General features: G+C 40.2%; 1 protein-coding gene across 3 annotated transcripts; it reads left to right on the top strand.

Moving 5' to 3' along the window:
* Positions 1 to 3353: 3353 nt before the first annotated feature.
* RWDD3 (RWD domain containing 3) lies at positions 3354 to 15629 on the top strand. Of its 3 annotated transcripts, none has more exons than XR_001138172.1 (4): positions 3354 to 3487; positions 12608 to 13112; positions 14933 to 15048; positions 15147 to 15629. XR_001138172.1 is itself a non-coding variant. In XM_012661187.1 (4 exons), the coding sequence occupies exons 1-4, from the start codon at positions 3403 to 3405 to the stop codon at positions 15259 to 15261; spliced, it is 804 nt and encodes a 267-aa protein (XP_012516641.1). In that variant the 5' UTR covers positions 3354 to 3402; the 3' UTR covers positions 15262 to 15629. The 3 variants fall into 3 exon arrangements, 2 of the variants coding, with proteins under 2 accessions (XP_012516641.1, XP_012516642.1); XM_012661187.1 differs by having other exon boundaries at positions 12608 to 13095; XM_012661188.1 differs by lacking the exon at positions 14933 to 15048.
* The last annotated feature ends 349 nt before the right edge of the window (positions 15630 to 15978 follow it).

The raw sequence follows: 15978 nt of genomic DNA, 5'->3' as shown, positions 1-15978 counted from the left end.
CAGGCAGAATGCAATGAACATTTTGGAGGGAGTAAAGGTTACTTGGACATGAGGCAGATCTTTCTACACAACAGTATGATCACAGAGTCAATGTCAAATTCTCATAGATTTTATTTGCTTTTATTTTGTTACCATGAAAAATAAATTTGCTATTTGTACACTGTTGTGTATATGACTGTTTACAGAACAAAAAGAACTATGACCACTTAACATTACAGACTTTGTGTACTTAGGGAATCCTTCTATGTTCCTGAGCATTACAGAATTATTGCTCCTCTGGGAAACTGTGGGAGGTACATGCTACTCTCCACCCCACTGCTTTCACCCACATCATGATATTGAACTTCACACCACTAAGGAAATGTGGCAATTCTTGCACCCTTAGCTTGTTGAAAGAACCTGTAATTGGTGCATATTGTGTTTATTTGTTTAGACTAAAGACTGAAGTCACTGAAGCAAGGACTTGTTTTCAACTCTAAATCTCAACACTTAGCTTGCAGAGCCAGGCCAACAGTCAGTGAGAACCTAAGAACATTTTGTGAAATGAGTGTGTCAATACAGAAACCCTTTAGGCAGAACCAGTAGCACAGCTTCTTGGAGTTCAGGTTTATTTAGGAAGTTGGCATTTAAGGCCTCTTTTGTTCTTTATTCTTAGTGGCTCTTGAAAGCATTTTTACTGTTCTCATAGTTTTGATGTGATAATTTTCCTTATAACACCCCACTCCAATATTAGGATCTTTAGCTTTTTTGACACGATACTAACACTTAACCTCTTTCAGTACTCTTAAAATTGTGTGTTCTCATTTCTATGCCCAAGCAAGTTTTGACTTGCAACTTAGAATTGAGTATTTAAGTCTACATACTATTCATGAGAAAGTGAGTAGAACTGTTTCCCCAAAAAAGTCAAAAGAACTATCTCTTGGGTTAGTGGTTTTAACTGAAGGTGGGAGGTTTTAAACTTTTCTCCCTTGTGGTCTTGGCAAAGCAACTATTTAAAAAAATTGCACATAAAAATAATATTATTCTGGGGCGGGGGCAGAAAAAAATAATATTGTTCAAGCAAATCATACACCGTTGTGTGTGTGTGTGGGGGGCAGATAGAGATGGAGATTGACAGTGCTCTAACTGTAGACATTCATTCCCCATTCAAATATTTAGAATTTTCAGTAGCCTGTGAATACAAGAAAATTTATTACATTAGGGTAGACTTTACAGAGTTGACATGTAGCTGATATTTTCACAGTGTGAGAAATATCAAGCTGACATTATGCTGTCTCTGTGATGATTATTTCCAAATGTCAGAGTGCAGAAACATGTTCATGGGACTTCAGTGCCTTAGTTAGGATGGTGTCAATTTAAAAGACGTTCATATTATCTTTTTTTGATTTCAACATGAAGTATGAAAAGCAGGTTAAGAAATCAACAGAAAGAGGAAGAGCAAAGAAGAAACCTATTGACAAGAAAATTTCAAATAATAGATTGATGTACTCTCAAATCAATTTCCATGGACCCCTTGCTGACAGCAGGCTTTTGCAACTGCCTTCTAATACTTCTGACAGCTGTAATCTTGCTGTTCATATTATTTCACTCAAATCACTTATATTAAATTTGAAAAATTAAAAATAGGATAAAAACTTAGATTATTTTGTAGACTACCTTTAATAAATAAGTCAAATAACTAAATTATTTGCCTTTAAGTAGTAACACTGGACTTCAAATTAAAATCAAATAACTTAGTGATATTTTAAATTAAGAATTTATTCTTTTGTTAACCAATCTCGTTAGCAGTTAATTATGAACCTACTGAACTGCTTGAACTTCTGCTATTTTGGAAATAACTCAAAGGAGTTTTTTTTAAAACCAGTTGGCCACATCGGGGATAACTATGAGTTTAAATAAACCTTTCTCGTTCCAATTATGTGCACAGCAGTGCTCCTAATTACTTGGGGTCACTGAAATCCCATGGCATCTTCTGAAAAGCTTTTCCCCTGCAGTCCATCTTGTTAGGTTTCTTTTCTGTTCCAGGAAGCCAGTATCTTTCCCTTTTTCAAATCCCTTTTTTGGGCAACAGTGCAAATGGTAATGGTAACATGGATTCAGGCAACTTTGTTTTGACTTCTGTAGGTCACTATGTAGCTACCTAAATTCCCTGATTTATTTCATATAATGTTATTTCTGATACAAACAAAAGTTCTGGGACTTCCCTGAGCAAGAACAGCTGCTTTTTGGGGCTGCCAAATTTTAAATTGTTACTTGAAAATCAAAAGGACAAGCCAAACATGCTGAGAGACAGAACTACTACAGAGGAGCATTGTAATCTTGTTCGCTAAAATGAAAGCCCAAAAAGAACGGATTGCTAATTCTGTTATCCAAGTGGTGTTGCTCAAAGTTTTAAATTTAGGTGCTGAATTCAAGGATCATAATTTCATTATTACGCATCGAGAGTCACAGGGGTAATACACACATTGTATTGTATGCATCGAATACCACAAAATGAAAACATTGAAAAGCTAGCGTTTGCTAGTGTTTACACTCTTGGGTCATACCCCCAACGGCCCAGGAGTTCCACTGGCCGCTTTCAGGAGGGCTGTCCCCTGTGAAGGCAGGAGACAAATGGGAGCGTTAGGACTTTGCTCCCAGGACCTTGGCGCGTAGTTCCCCACAAGGGCCAGGGCCACCCCAGTCGAGACCTTGAGAAGAAGGCTAGGGCTGGCAGGTCCGATGCTTTCCTTTGCACCCGCTGTGGGAAAGAGGTCCCGGAATGAGGACCTTGTCTGGAGTCCCAGCGCCAGGAGCAGCTCAGCGTCCTGGAGGCTGTTACTAACTGGGCCTTATCTAGGTTTCCCAGACCGCCTGGGTCCTTAACGGCTCCACAAGGGCGGAGAATTTCTTCTGTTTTGTTAACTGTGCTGTATCTCCAACACCTAGTTCAATCCTGAGCCGGACACGCTCACCTCGTCTTCTGGTCACCGCCCTGTTTGTTTCTTTTCTCCCTAACTGCCAAGTTCCTCCCGCCCTGTTTATCTTCACCCCGCAGCCCAAGGCCGAATCTGGGCGGGGATGGGAGTGCTCTAAATCTGGGGCTAAAGTTAGAGGATTTCAGGCTTTGCTGGGAGGCCTCCTTCCCTCAGGAAAGCCGAAGGTGAGCTGGGCTGTTGTCTCAGGTAGAGACCCAGGCACCAGACCTCCGGCCTTGGAGAAAAACCCCAAACCAGCCACGCTGCGGGTCCTTCACTCGGGAGTTAAAGAGCAGAGCTTCTGGGCGGGACTCCCGAGGGCCCCGCCCCGCCCCGCAGTGTTGGCGCGCGGCGCCCCCTGGTGGCCGCCTGGCCGCGTTGCTCCCATCTGGCGGCGGCGGCGGCGGCGGAAGGGGAAGCGCTGAAGCGGCGGGGCCGAGCAGCCATGGAGGAGCCGGTGCGGGAGGAGCTCTCGGCCCTGGCCGCGATTTTCTGCGGGCCCCACGAGTGGGAGGTGCTGAGCCGCTCAGGTGACTACCCCCATGCGGGAGGGACACGGCACCCGTGGTCTCCCCGCGGCGCCCTCTCCTCCCCACCACGAAGCCGGGGCCCACGTTGGGGATCCGGTTAGTGGAATGATGGAATGACTCGCACCGGGGACTGCAGTTGCGGCGGAGCAGACGCGAGTGCGAGGCGGCGCCCTAAAACGCGAATGGCACCGCGCGGCCCACGCTTGGCCCCTGCCGGTGCATTAGCCACCGCGCGCCGGGCCCACTCCCCGACTCGTCGAGCTTGGTGACCCGCGCCCCCCACCCTGAGCGCGCGCCCCCACGCCTTTGCCAGCCGTCCACTTGTCCTTCAGCTCTCACCTTAAAAAGAGGCCTATGCTGACACCCAACCCCCCTTGGAAATCCAGCTTCCCCGCGTTGTTTTATGTCCTTCATAAGCACTGTGCATTAGGCCTTTGAGGGCACTCACCACAGTTTTAACTCTGTTTGGGTATTTGGTCGTCTTAAGTTGCACAAAGGCAGGGACCCTGTCTGTTTTGTAATCACAAAACTCCAGGCACCTAAAACAGTGCCAGCCAGGCACATGGTAGATAAACAGTAACTTGCACTCTACTTCCAGGTTGATTGCTTTTTCTCTTATTTTTTTAAACAAGTTTTTAGGGGCACATTAATCGTTCAGCCCACATTTGTTGAATATCTGCTCTGTGCAAACACTGGCAGGATCTTAAAGGCACCGCCTGTGTCCTCGAATAGCTAAAACTTATTCTGTCCTGGTCTATGGCTTTTATTAAGTAACAAAGAAACCCGCCACTTAGAAGAAAGTGCAGTGATGCAGATAATTCTCAGTTTCACTTAATTAACAAATACTTTATGCACATTTTGGGGGGCATGGGATTTATCCTACTAATGTGAGGTTGTAGCTACTATTAAAATTGTCCTTCTGACCATAAATTGGTTGACCTTTAAGAAGGTAGTCTAAAATGGGCTGGATGTTGTGAGAAAACCATCTAGGATGAAGATAGTTTTCATGGTATCCGTGTGGTGTGTTATTTACTCACAGAGTGGGAGTTGGTCCCTTTTCATTTATTCCTTGATTCGCCCATCTACAGGCATTCAATGAGCACTGTTACGTCCCAGGCGCTGGGAACCTATAACTGTAATGGAGCTGCTTTCTTTTTAGTGCCTAGCCTGTCTTGTATCTTTTTGAAACAATTGCTTAAAATCCATATGAAGGGATTTACTCACTTTTAGTGTTTTCTTGTCACCCCTCTTGTGATTGGATAGCCTTCCTAATTCCCATCTCCCTCTCTGTTGCCTCTGCTGTCTTTATTGATAATTACTTCTGCCTGAGGCAGCTATTTGAAGAGATCATCAGTTTTCTTAAATTCATTTATTATGGCTCAGTTGGGAATATCCTGGAAAAATGAACCTGCGATATCCTATCACATTTCAAAGAGATAGTAATAGTTTGGGTCATGAGTACACAGCTGAGCATAAAACACTGCTGACAGGTCAGAGAAAGCCCAAAAAAGTAAGTGTAGAAAGAAAGAGAACAGTTTCTTAATATTGAGAACACTGTGGACCCTTTATCTGCTGTTAAATTGAGCATGACTTTCAAGCCATGCCTCCTAATTAATTTAATTCAGTGTTCTGGCATCAGTAAGTAATTGAGTTATAAAAGAATTCAGTGTAACACCTTAGGACGTTTTGTTGCTGAAAGGTTCATTGCAGAGTAGAACAATTCAGTGATTGAAATAGGGGTGTTTGATGTTCACAACTGGGAATTAAGGATAAGGTAAGGACTTCTTTAACAGACCACAAAAAACATGCAGCAGGCTGCTGGCTACCTTTCAGTATTGCTGTCCGTTTGGGTTAGAGGATATAAGCTTGGTACCAGAACACTCTGAACACCATCAGTTCCTTCCTGGCCTCCCCCAGGTGAGGTTCTCTCGATTGCCACTGGAATCAGGAGAACGTTGCAGAGGAATTGCACGGCTGGTCCCAAGATAGCCCAGAGAGGCTCAGGCTGCTAATCCAAGGGTCAAATATTAGGACCACAAGATTGAAGAGGCTGAATAATTGGATTCAATTTAGCTGGGTTAATTTAATCAGAATGTCAGGGGATTTATCTACATTTTGGTCTCTTTACAATGGTTATGGTAAGTAAGAGGCATCAGGCGTAACCATCTCTGAGGGAGACAAATATGTAAGCCCCTAGACTCCTGTCAATGCGGGAGGGCTGCGGGTACAGCAAGTCGAGAACAATCTGCCCCTCTTCAGTCCAGGTGCCATGTTTAAATGGGGTCACGTACCATGTACCTGAGACTTTAATGCTTCTTACTCCACGAGGGTTACTCTTGGCCTTATTTTACAGAGACGATAACTGAGCTCAGACTGGTTAAATAACCACCAGGTTCCAGAGTGTATGAACCTTTGCACTGTGTCGTGTTCCTAAATAGAAATGTGGCTGCTGTATCAATAAAACAGTTCTGGAGAGCAAGGTAACACTTGTCCAGAAAGACTGAGCAATAACGAGCACCCAGAGAAAAGACATGGTATAATCCAGTTTATGTTCAGAACAGTTCTGAAGAGGAGGGTGTGTGTGTACATCTATGAGGTGTGTGAGGCTGGTATTATGTATCTTCATTTTCCTGATGGGGAAATTGAGGGTCACAGAGATTGTATTGCTATAGTCAGTGCTCATTATATGCAGTAGTTGCATTTCCGGAAATCATCGCACAGATCAAAAACTTTTAAAATGGGAGATGTATAAAACCCCAAATCAGGTAAAATGTTTGCACAGTAGTTTCGGGGTGAATTTTTCTATGTTATTAACACTAATGTTCAGATTAGATTGGACTCTCTTGCAAAATGAATCATGACTGTCACACCTTAACCCCTTTAAATCTGCTCAGCTCTGTTTCCTGCTCATTGTCAGTACTGAGCTCACCTCTGTAAAACCAATTTAGCCCTGAACTTCATTTCTGAAGGACAGGATTGCCACTTTTAGCTTCGTTTATTTTTAGTTTTTTTTTTTTTTCTTTTGTAACTGCACTTAAACATATGTAAAAATCCAGGTGAAGCCTTAAACAAGCACTTGTGTATGTGCACTTGTGAACTGCCTGGGAGCAAGAGGAAAGAAAGTCCTGGCACAGGAAGTACGAGGGTGTTGGAGGCTTCTTAGTGGTTTTCTGCAGTCTTACATTGAGGATATATAAAACCTGCAAAAAAAAAAAAACAATTATAGGGAAAGTTGGCTGTATATGGTATGTAAATAATTTCTTACTGTTCTCAGTGGGCTCTAAATGAATCTTGAAGAACCTATTCTCTTAAATTTTGTTTACCTTCGTCAGTGTTGTTGGACTGTGTTATTCAGTGATGCAGACTATGAAGAAGAATGAAACCTTAAAAATAGCATTAGGGTGGAATTTGGGGTTCAATTCAGTTTCTGTAGTTCGAATTTCGTTGTCTGGAGTGTGGTTAGAAGCATAATTTCTTTCATGTGTTTGTCAGGAAAGATAAGATCTGAAACTTATTTCAGTTTGTGTTTTGCTTTAGTTAAGAAACGGATACACCTATTATAAGGTAGAGTGATTTATAAAAAACAACAGCTAGTCAATTTGTATGAACTTCAACCGGAGGTAAGACCTATCTCTTTTGGTAGGGTCTTTAGAATAGATGGAAATAGCCTTGAAACTTATAAACATTGGAGTTTTCTAGGGCAGTCATAAGTTTTTTAGGGCTTAGATATTTGTTGAGAAAGATGAGTTTGTGAGTTAAGCTTATTAACTAGAGTATTAGGGGGCCAGGGAGAGGCAGAGATTACCATTAGATTTAGAACACAATCTTTTTTTTTGTTGTTAATCACTGTTTCTAAGCTGTTAATAACCTTAAAGCAGGTAGGGGTAACTTTGTTTTCTTTTTATTATGGAAAAAAGAAAACAAAAAAAAAATTCAGACTTACAGTGTATGTGTTACATGAAAAATTGTGAGGCAAAAGGAGTAAGTTTGATTGCTTGTGCAACCTAAGGCAGATGAGAAATGGAACAATAAGGTACTTCTAGAGTTTTAGGGAGAAAATGAGTTTTTAAAAGCATGTGTAATTTTATTTCCACATTAAATATCAGTAGGATGGGGTACATTATTAGGCTTTTCATTTTCTTGTAGAGACAGTATCATTTTGTGTAATTTTAGTTTTCAGATACAGTGTGTGTGGATGGGTGGGCAGGAGGATTCAATGGGAAGACCAATTAGGAAGAATGTTTATTCTTCCAGTTCTTAAAAGAATTAAAGTAGTTTTTCTTTTGAATATATATGACAACTAATAGTTTCACAATCTTTTATGGTAAAAGTCAGGATTTCCCCCCATTGCTATTCTGTTTGCTGGCTAGGACCAGAAAATGACAGAGAGAAAAATGAAAACTAGTAAGGATTTACACAGCTGGCTCAGTAGACTTTCAAGACTTTCCCTGGACCGTTTCTGTCATTTGGCTCCCTGTGTTGGGGAGGAACAGGTGGGTGTTTATATGGTATAAGTTGGAGAACACTGTGAGTCTCAGGGTTTTGATCACAAAGGGATTCGTTAAAGCCTGCAGCAGAGCATCTTGCTTCAGTGGATACATTGCCTTCTTCTGTGGTAAACTCTCCCTCTGCCTCCCCCTTACAAGGACACCTGTGGTTACATTTAAGGCTCACCTGAGTAATCCAGGATAATCTCCCCATTTCAAGATTTGTAACTTAATTATGTCTGCAAAGGCCCTTTTGATGTAAGGGAACATACGCATAGGTTTTGGGAAACAGGATGTATATATCTTTGGGTCTGTTATTTAGCCTATGACAGGTACCAAGGACTTCTGCACCTGTGTGATCCATGGTTAAAAGCTGTTAGCATAATTATAAGAGCTGTGTAACTGTAAAATTTAAGTTTTTTTTGTAAACTCCTTTTTGGTTGTTGTTTAAAAAGAAAATTGAGATATTTCAGTGGTGGAGAAAATGTTAATTTGGTTTAACCACGATAATTCTAGCCATGAAAATACCATAAAGTAAGTTCAGAGTACCACGAAGTCATAAGGGCAGGCTTTAGAGAAGTGGCCATGGAGATTGACAAAATTCTAGGAGACACACAGTTAAGGGCCTTCTTGACAGGCAGGATAGTAGGATCAAGGTCCAGAGATAGGAAACTAGGGACTTAGGTCAGGACATAGTGTAAAGTGGATTAGTTGAAGCAAGGAGTGAGGAGAGAGGAAGTGGAGTGGTAAGCTGGCCCTAGGTTTGGGGTGGAGGAATTTGTAATTCAATTTGTTTGTCAGCCTGAGAGAGCAGTGTAGGATGATTGGGTGTGGGAAGGAAACCACTATTGCAGAAGCCAGAGAAAGGCCTGAATTAAGAGGATGGTAATGTGAATGGAAGAAGGAGAAATTCTGGAGGATTGTAGTGGGAGTTTGGCAATTGAATATTAAGTATGAAGCAGGGAGGGAAAAAATGGAGTGGAAGGCGACTTGAAAATTTTAAGCCTGGGTAACTGGAGCAAGAAAGTTGTTTGTGGTATTATGCTTTATAGAATGCCTATGTGTTTAGGGGTTTAGGAGAAGAAGGAATATTCCTTTAGTGAAGGAATAAGCAGAGCTATGGGAAAAGCACCGTGACTATGTGGTGTCTGAGAGGTAAGGGGAAGAGAGAATTGTGAGAAGGAGATTGGGTCGGCAGGTTCAGATGCTACAGAAGCATAGGGCAAGATAAAGGCCATTGAGTGGGGCTGTGCCAGGGGTCCCCACACCATCCTCAGACTCGTCGATTTGCTAGAAGGACTTACAGGACTGAGAAAAGCTGGTTGCAATTTATTACAATAAGTTGGATACAGATTAGAATCTGCAAAGAGATAATGTGTGTGGAATGAAGTACAGGAAAAGCCAGGCACAAGGTTGCAGGTGTCCTCTTCCAGCGGAGTCACACAGACATGCTTAATCTCTTAGCAGTAATGTGTGACAACACATGAGAAATGTTGACAATGAGGAAAGCTCACCTGAGCCTCAGTATCCACAGTGTTTATTGGGGGTCAGTCATGTAGGCATGTAGCACCTACATGACTGATTTTAGCTATTGAGGCTCCAGCCCCCAGAGCAAGAAGATTCATCATAAATTACAGTTAGCATAAATCATTTAATCAACAGGTATTGTGTGGCCAAAAGCTTCAGACATACCCAAAACACTTTTTTTTTGAGACAGAGTCTTGCTCTGTCGTCCAGGCTAGAGTGCTGTGGCGTCAGCCTAGCTCACAGCAACTTCAAACCCCTGGGCTCAGGGGATCCTCCTGCCTCAGCCTCCTGAGTAGCTGGGACTACAGGTGCACACCACCATGCCCAGCTAAGTTTTCTATTTTTAGTAGAGATGGGGTCTCACTCTCTCAAGCTGGTCTTGAACTCCTGACCTCAAGTGATCCTCCCGCCTTGGCCTCCCAGAATGCTAGGATTACAGGCGTGAGCCACTGAAATAAAATATTACAAGGGCTCGGAGGTGAGCTCTCAGGAGCCAGTCATGGGCCCGTCCTGAAGGCAGGCTGATCTTGGGAATGTGCAGGGTTTGGGCAGCCCAAGCCTGCTGAGTTATCTCTTCCCTGCACGATGGCTGCAGATGAAGGGACAGAAAGATAGGTCTGTAGCTTAAGAGAATTAGTAGTATTTTTTTTTTTTTGAAGCAAGGAGAAGATAAATATTTTGTTAATAGAAGAGAGGAGACATTAGAGGGAGGGATAGAAAATGCAGGCATAAGAGAAGTGATAATGATTGGAACAATGTCTTAGTGATGGTAAGGTTTCCTTTGGAAGGGAAGAAGATGCTTTTTTCTCAGAGAAAGGAGCAAAAAGGAAAGAGCAAGATAGCGATAAAAAGGGATATATTGTCAAATGATCAGGCAGTTCCCAAGCAGCAGCGACTACTACTGCAGCTGCCAGACAGTTTGTTGCTTGCTGCGCAGCAGGTGGCATGAGCTTCGTGTTCACATTGTTTCTCTTGGTTGTCCAGTCCTGTGGGGCAATGTGGAGGTGGACTGAGGCAGATACTATGCACACAGTAGGTCTTTGTCACAGCTGAGGAACACTGAGCTTAGGAACCCTCTAGTCTTATAAGGGGCTGCTAGAGATCCTGCTCAACCTTTGTCCTGAAGGAATATGTTATCTTACACTGATTAGGAAATAAATCTTCCCTCTGACCTGGAGGGAGAAACTGTCTAGCTTCCAAGGCTGTCTGTTTTGTAAACATTCTTGAACAAAGCTTTCAATGCCCTTTGCTCAGAAGATATTCAGAAATGCCAGACCCCTGAAGAATTCTCCCAACAAATACACATTTATATTTATACAAATTATTTGTATATATATTTATAAATGAAGAAATTTTTAGGTGTAGAAGAGAAGTTGAGGAAGATCACTTGGGATATGTCCACACTTTCAAGTTCTGAAACACTGCATTGACTCAATAAGTCAGGATCTGTGTATTACCCATCCTTTTCCCTCGGAGACTAGTACAGTGCCTTGAGCTAAGTAGGTGCTCAGTGAATGTTTGTTGAATGATGAATGAATGAAGAGACTGTCTGTTGAATGGTGAATGAATGAAGATCTTTAAAAGTTGTGTCTTCTCCTTGAGAGAGAATGTGGACTCCCTAGATGATTATTGGAGAGTTTATTTGGCCTGATGGTCATATGTTCTCTGCATGTCTATTTATTAAAGCACATTTCACATAGCAAAATGTACTGATCTAACTGACATATAGTTAGGGAGTCTACTTTAACAATAAAATATTTTTTTAAAAGGATAAGTAACTGAATACAAGAAAGACGTTTTGAGAAATGTGATGGATTTTAGAGGAAAATATCAATTTTGATTTGGAAAACTTCTTTATGCAATACACATTTTACTTATGTAATACAAATTTATTGATAAATTATATCATTTTAGTATGGTCTTTATAATGTTACTGCCTGTGTTTCCAGGTGGTGCCCTAAAGTAGCAGTTCCTTGCTGCTAGTACTGAAGAGTCTATTAAAGAAAAACTCTGTGTAACAGATGTGCTTTCTCCTGTGTGAATTGGTGTCTGTAACAGTGACTTTTATATACGTGGAATCAGATGGCTAGGAAGCAATTTTAATGTTCTGTTAGGTCTTTAAAATGGGAATACATTCAGGTTTCTGTTGTTGAGGCTGTTGAGCAGCCATCCAGGTATGAAAATGAGAAAGATTTGACTGCATCTCTCGTGAAGAAAAATAGAACAAGGGCCTATGCAGAAAGTCGGGGGAGAGAGAGACAAGTTAGCTTCAGAGAGATTCATTTGCACCCAGTTCTGTTCTACCCTACTCTTATCATCTGTGCGCTTCTGCCCCCTGCAGAACGAATCAGCCTGACGTTTTATCAACTTTTTGAAAGGTGGGGTGAAGTGGTGTGGAACACATCAGAGGGGTGAAGCCGGGCAAATCTGAAAGAGAGCAGAGCATTTCATCTGATACCCTCTAAGTGCTCTCCTCCTCCTCTCAGGGAGCCAGAAGAGGCTGAATTGACGTCCACTCATTTCGGTTCATCTGCTACCTCCATGTTACGCTGATACTAATATATTCAAAATAAGAAAAGAGCAGTTCAGGCAGTTACTGTGTCACACGCAGTCATCAGTTTTTCTGCAGCCCCACAACCACACGGGATTCCAGGGTTTACTTTGACTTGGACTTACCTCAAAGTGACCTGTGGATTGAGCATATAACTTTTTAATTAATTACTGGTTTTATACATACATGGTACTGTTGCTTTGAAAGTTCCTAAGGGTTTATTAGAGGTTTCTAGAATTATCAACTAAGTCTGGATAGAAACACATTGTGTGATAAAAAACCTTTCTGGTATTTTAATAAAAATGTGCTGATAGCAAGTATAAATGCCAGTTAAGTCCTGAGTGCTGGTGTGCATGAGTGCATGAATGTACGTGTATGGATGAAGGAAATAATCTGTAAATCATGGCTCTCTTAGTATTATATGTCTCTTCCCAAAGTAACTCAGCATTTTCTCGTGAAAAATAAATCGACATTTGAAACAAAATTTTTAACTTGTTAGTGTTGCATTCAAATTGAATTCTGTACAGCTGATGATTATTTTTGGATGCCTTCCAGAGACAGATGGGACTGTGTTCAGAATTCACACAAAAGCCGAAGGACTTACGGATGTGGATATACCCTTGAAATTGGTGTTCCATTTGCCGGTCAATTACCCTTTGTGTCTTCCTGGCATCTCCGTTAACTCTGAATACCTGACCAGGGCCCAGTGTGTGGCTGTGAAAGAGAAGTTGCTTGAGCAAGCAGAGAACCTTTTGTCAGAGCCTATGGTCCATGAGCTGGTTCTCTGGATTCAGCAGAATCTCAGGTATATCCTTAACCAGCCAGAAACTGGAAGTGGCAGTGAAAAGTGTACTTTTCCAACAAGCACGACTGTGGATGATGGATTGTGGATAACTCTTTTGCATTTAGATCACATGAGAGCAAAGACTAAATATGTCAAAACCGTGGAGAAGTGGGCTTCAGATTTAAGGCTGACAGGAAGACTAATGTTCATGGGGAAAATAATACTGATTTTACTACAAGGAGACAAAAGCAACATCAAGGTGCCAAAAAGTTAAATGTTGAATATGAATCTGGCTGTTTTCTGCTTAAAATGATTTGTCTTTAAGTATGTTTTATAACAATGGGATAGATTAATCATTGAGATGTTTCTGCTTTCACTATTACCATATTAATGGATCTTCATTTTCTTTTTTAAGAATGTCTAACTCCTAATCGCAACTACAAACTTTCAAAGCTTGAAGAATAAGTATAAGATCAGATTTTAAAAATCATGCCACTTAATGAAAGTGACAGGTTATAAAAAATCTGTGGCACATGAGTGTTTGTTTCTGTAATTAGCTGTGTGCCTCAACTTTGTAAATGTGCGCTAACAGTTTGTGCATATTAATATTTCTTTCCATGGTTAGGCACAGCAAGGTGTATATTTGTGGGTAATCTGCAATATTTGTAACTTCTGGCAGTTAAAAATACATTCTGACATTTTAATTTGGTGTCTATAATACCTGGAAAGAGGAGCTTGTCCCTTATAACCAAGATTTCGTGTTAGTAGAAGCAGAATCATTAGGACTGTCAGCTTGTCACCTCCTACCTAACTTTTGCTTTCTACTTGACTTGTCTCAGCAGCTGCTTTCAAAATCATCATCTTCTTAAGATTTTTCAAGTTCTTATTCTATACTCATCGAACCTGTTTTACGAGGGACCAAATGAGGAAAAGTGCTTATTGTATTTTAAATCATAGGAGAGCTACAAATCACTTGATAGATTTTGTACTTTCAGATAGGATGGGTCAGGAATAATTATATTTGAATTTAGTTAAAACAAATTTAGTGTGAACAACCTATAATCTTAAAGATTTGTAGAATAATGACCTAGTTTTTTAATGATGAGCTCTTACCACAAAACTATTTTGGCATTTGATTGACCAGATTCGTGCTGGATTATGGTATATGGATACAACAATAATTCAGATTTAATATATATCCTGGATAGAGTCCTGACCAAGGAACCATGTATTTGAAGGTAATTTGTAGTATATCTATAATATTTGATCCTTTTGGGTAAAATACTAGCTGACATAAATGAATACAAGTTTATTTTCTTGCTCTTACTTACCCAAAAGGCTCAGATTTTTCTTTAAGTCAGCTCTAGCTTATTAGGCTAAATGCAGCTGTTTTGTGATGTTACTCATATTGAATCATCAATTAATTAACAAATATTTATTCATAAGACTAGAACTCTGCTAATGGAGAGAAATGGTACTTTTCTGAGAGTTCTTTTTTTTTTTGCTTTCTCTAAAATGTCATTTTATGTAAATTTCTCTGTTAAATTTTTGTAAGATTGTATATTAGGATTGAGAATGATCAGATACATATTTATAGATGCTATCAACTTGGAATGGTAAGTATTGTGTGCCTGATAACTTCATTCAGCTGCTGAATTTGTAATAACAACAGTAGCGTGTGCTCTGTTGTGTACCATAGCACCCTATACCAGGTACTCCTCTGGGTGCTTTGCATGTATTATCTCATTTAATCCTTACAAATTCACCATGAGATGGATCTTGTTATGAGTCCTATTTTATGGAGGAGGTAACTGAGGCACCGAGGACTGACACAACCAGCCCAGAGTCAGAGGTAGCAGGTGGTCCACTGCAGATTTAAACTCAAGTTGTTTGATTATATTGCTCTTTACTTCTGCATTCTCCAGTATGTTATTCTGTCAAGTATGTAAAGACACTGTGCAACTCTCTTAACTGCTTGATTCAGAGAGCACTGTGCAAGCATGAAAATAAGCCTGTCAGTTTATGGCTCCTTTAAAATTAGGACTTGTTAAGGTTCAGAGTAAGATATGTATTTAACGTGCTGATTTATCATTTAGGAGTACCTGATTCTTCAGAAAACCTCCAAAGTAGATGTGGACTCAAGTGGAAAGAAATGCAAAGAAAAAATGATTAGTGTACTCTTTGAAACAAAAGTACAGACGGAACACAAAAGGTATAATTTAGTACTATTGCAGATAGAAAAGCAACTGAATCAGTAATTATACTCTGACAAATCTAGGCATATTCATGAGTTTCTCTCGTATAATGCAGGTTTTTGGCATTTGAAGTCAAAGAGTATTCATCGTTGGATGAATTACAAAAGGAATTTGAAACCGCAGGACTTAAGAAGCTTTTCTCTGAATTTGTACTTGGGCTGGTAAAATGAAATGGAAGAGAGGAATCTTTTAGTAAAATAGCAGTGTGTTTTGTTGTTTTTACACTGGATTTTGGGAGTGGCTAATTGAAATAGTCACGAAGGAGCAATTTTAAAGTTTCTCTGAAGCAAAATGATAGACATCATCTTAACTTTAGGAACAAAGCTAGTTCTGGTTTATAAAGTAGTAAACATTAAAAAACCTCATGTATTCTAATGTTTGCCAGGAAAGACTAGGTTCAATAGTTGAAACATTATTTGAAAGATAAATTTTAAAAAGGTGATGGTAAATTGGCCCTTGTTTTTATATAGAAAATCTGTTTGAAATTATGCGATTTTCTGGCTCATTTTCTTGTAAATAAATGAATTTTTAAAAAAGAGATTTGTTTTCATGTTTACTTTTTTTCATGTTTACATTTTTAGCATTTCATCACCATTTTCCCCCATTCAGCTTACTATGTCTGATGTTTTAAGTTGGATGTTAAGAAAAATGTAACACTGATTTTTTTTTTTTTTTGCATGTGGAATAGTATAAATTGTTAGTTTAAATACAAAACAAAGAAGTTCTATAGAACCTGATTAACAATTGCTTTCTTTGGGGTGATAGCATGGTACATGCTAACTATAGAACTATAGAGTCAATTTAAATTAAAATTCTTATTTGAAAAATTTACTTTCTGGTTTTACAAGGGAGAAATGTTGACACAGAATGAACTTAGCTTGCTGTGT

The sequence above is a fragment of the Propithecus coquereli genome, unplaced genomic scaffold (genome assembly GCF_000956105.1).
Source record: "Propithecus coquereli isolate 6110/MARCELLA unplaced genomic scaffold, Pcoq_1.0 Scaffold7, whole genome shotgun sequence".
NCBI lineage: Eukaryota > Metazoa > Chordata > Mammalia > Primates > Indriidae > Propithecus > Propithecus coquereli.
This window is presented reverse-complemented; position numbering and strand designations above follow the sequence as displayed.

Bases quoted from the DNA above. Each gene is read 5' to 3' on its own strand.
- RWDD3 (XM_012661187.1), top strand. From the start codon at position 3,403: ATGGAGGAGCCGGTGCGGGAGGAGCTCTCGGCCCTGGCCGCGATTTTC. The intron at 13,096-14,932 runs GTGCCAAAAAGT...TTTATCATTTAG, and splicing joins GAGACAAAAGCAACATCAAG to GAGTACCTGATTCTTCAGAA. The intron at 15,049-15,146 runs GTATAATTTAGT...CGTATAATGCAG, and splicing joins GTACAGACGGAACACAAAAG to GTTTTTGGCATTTGAAGTCA.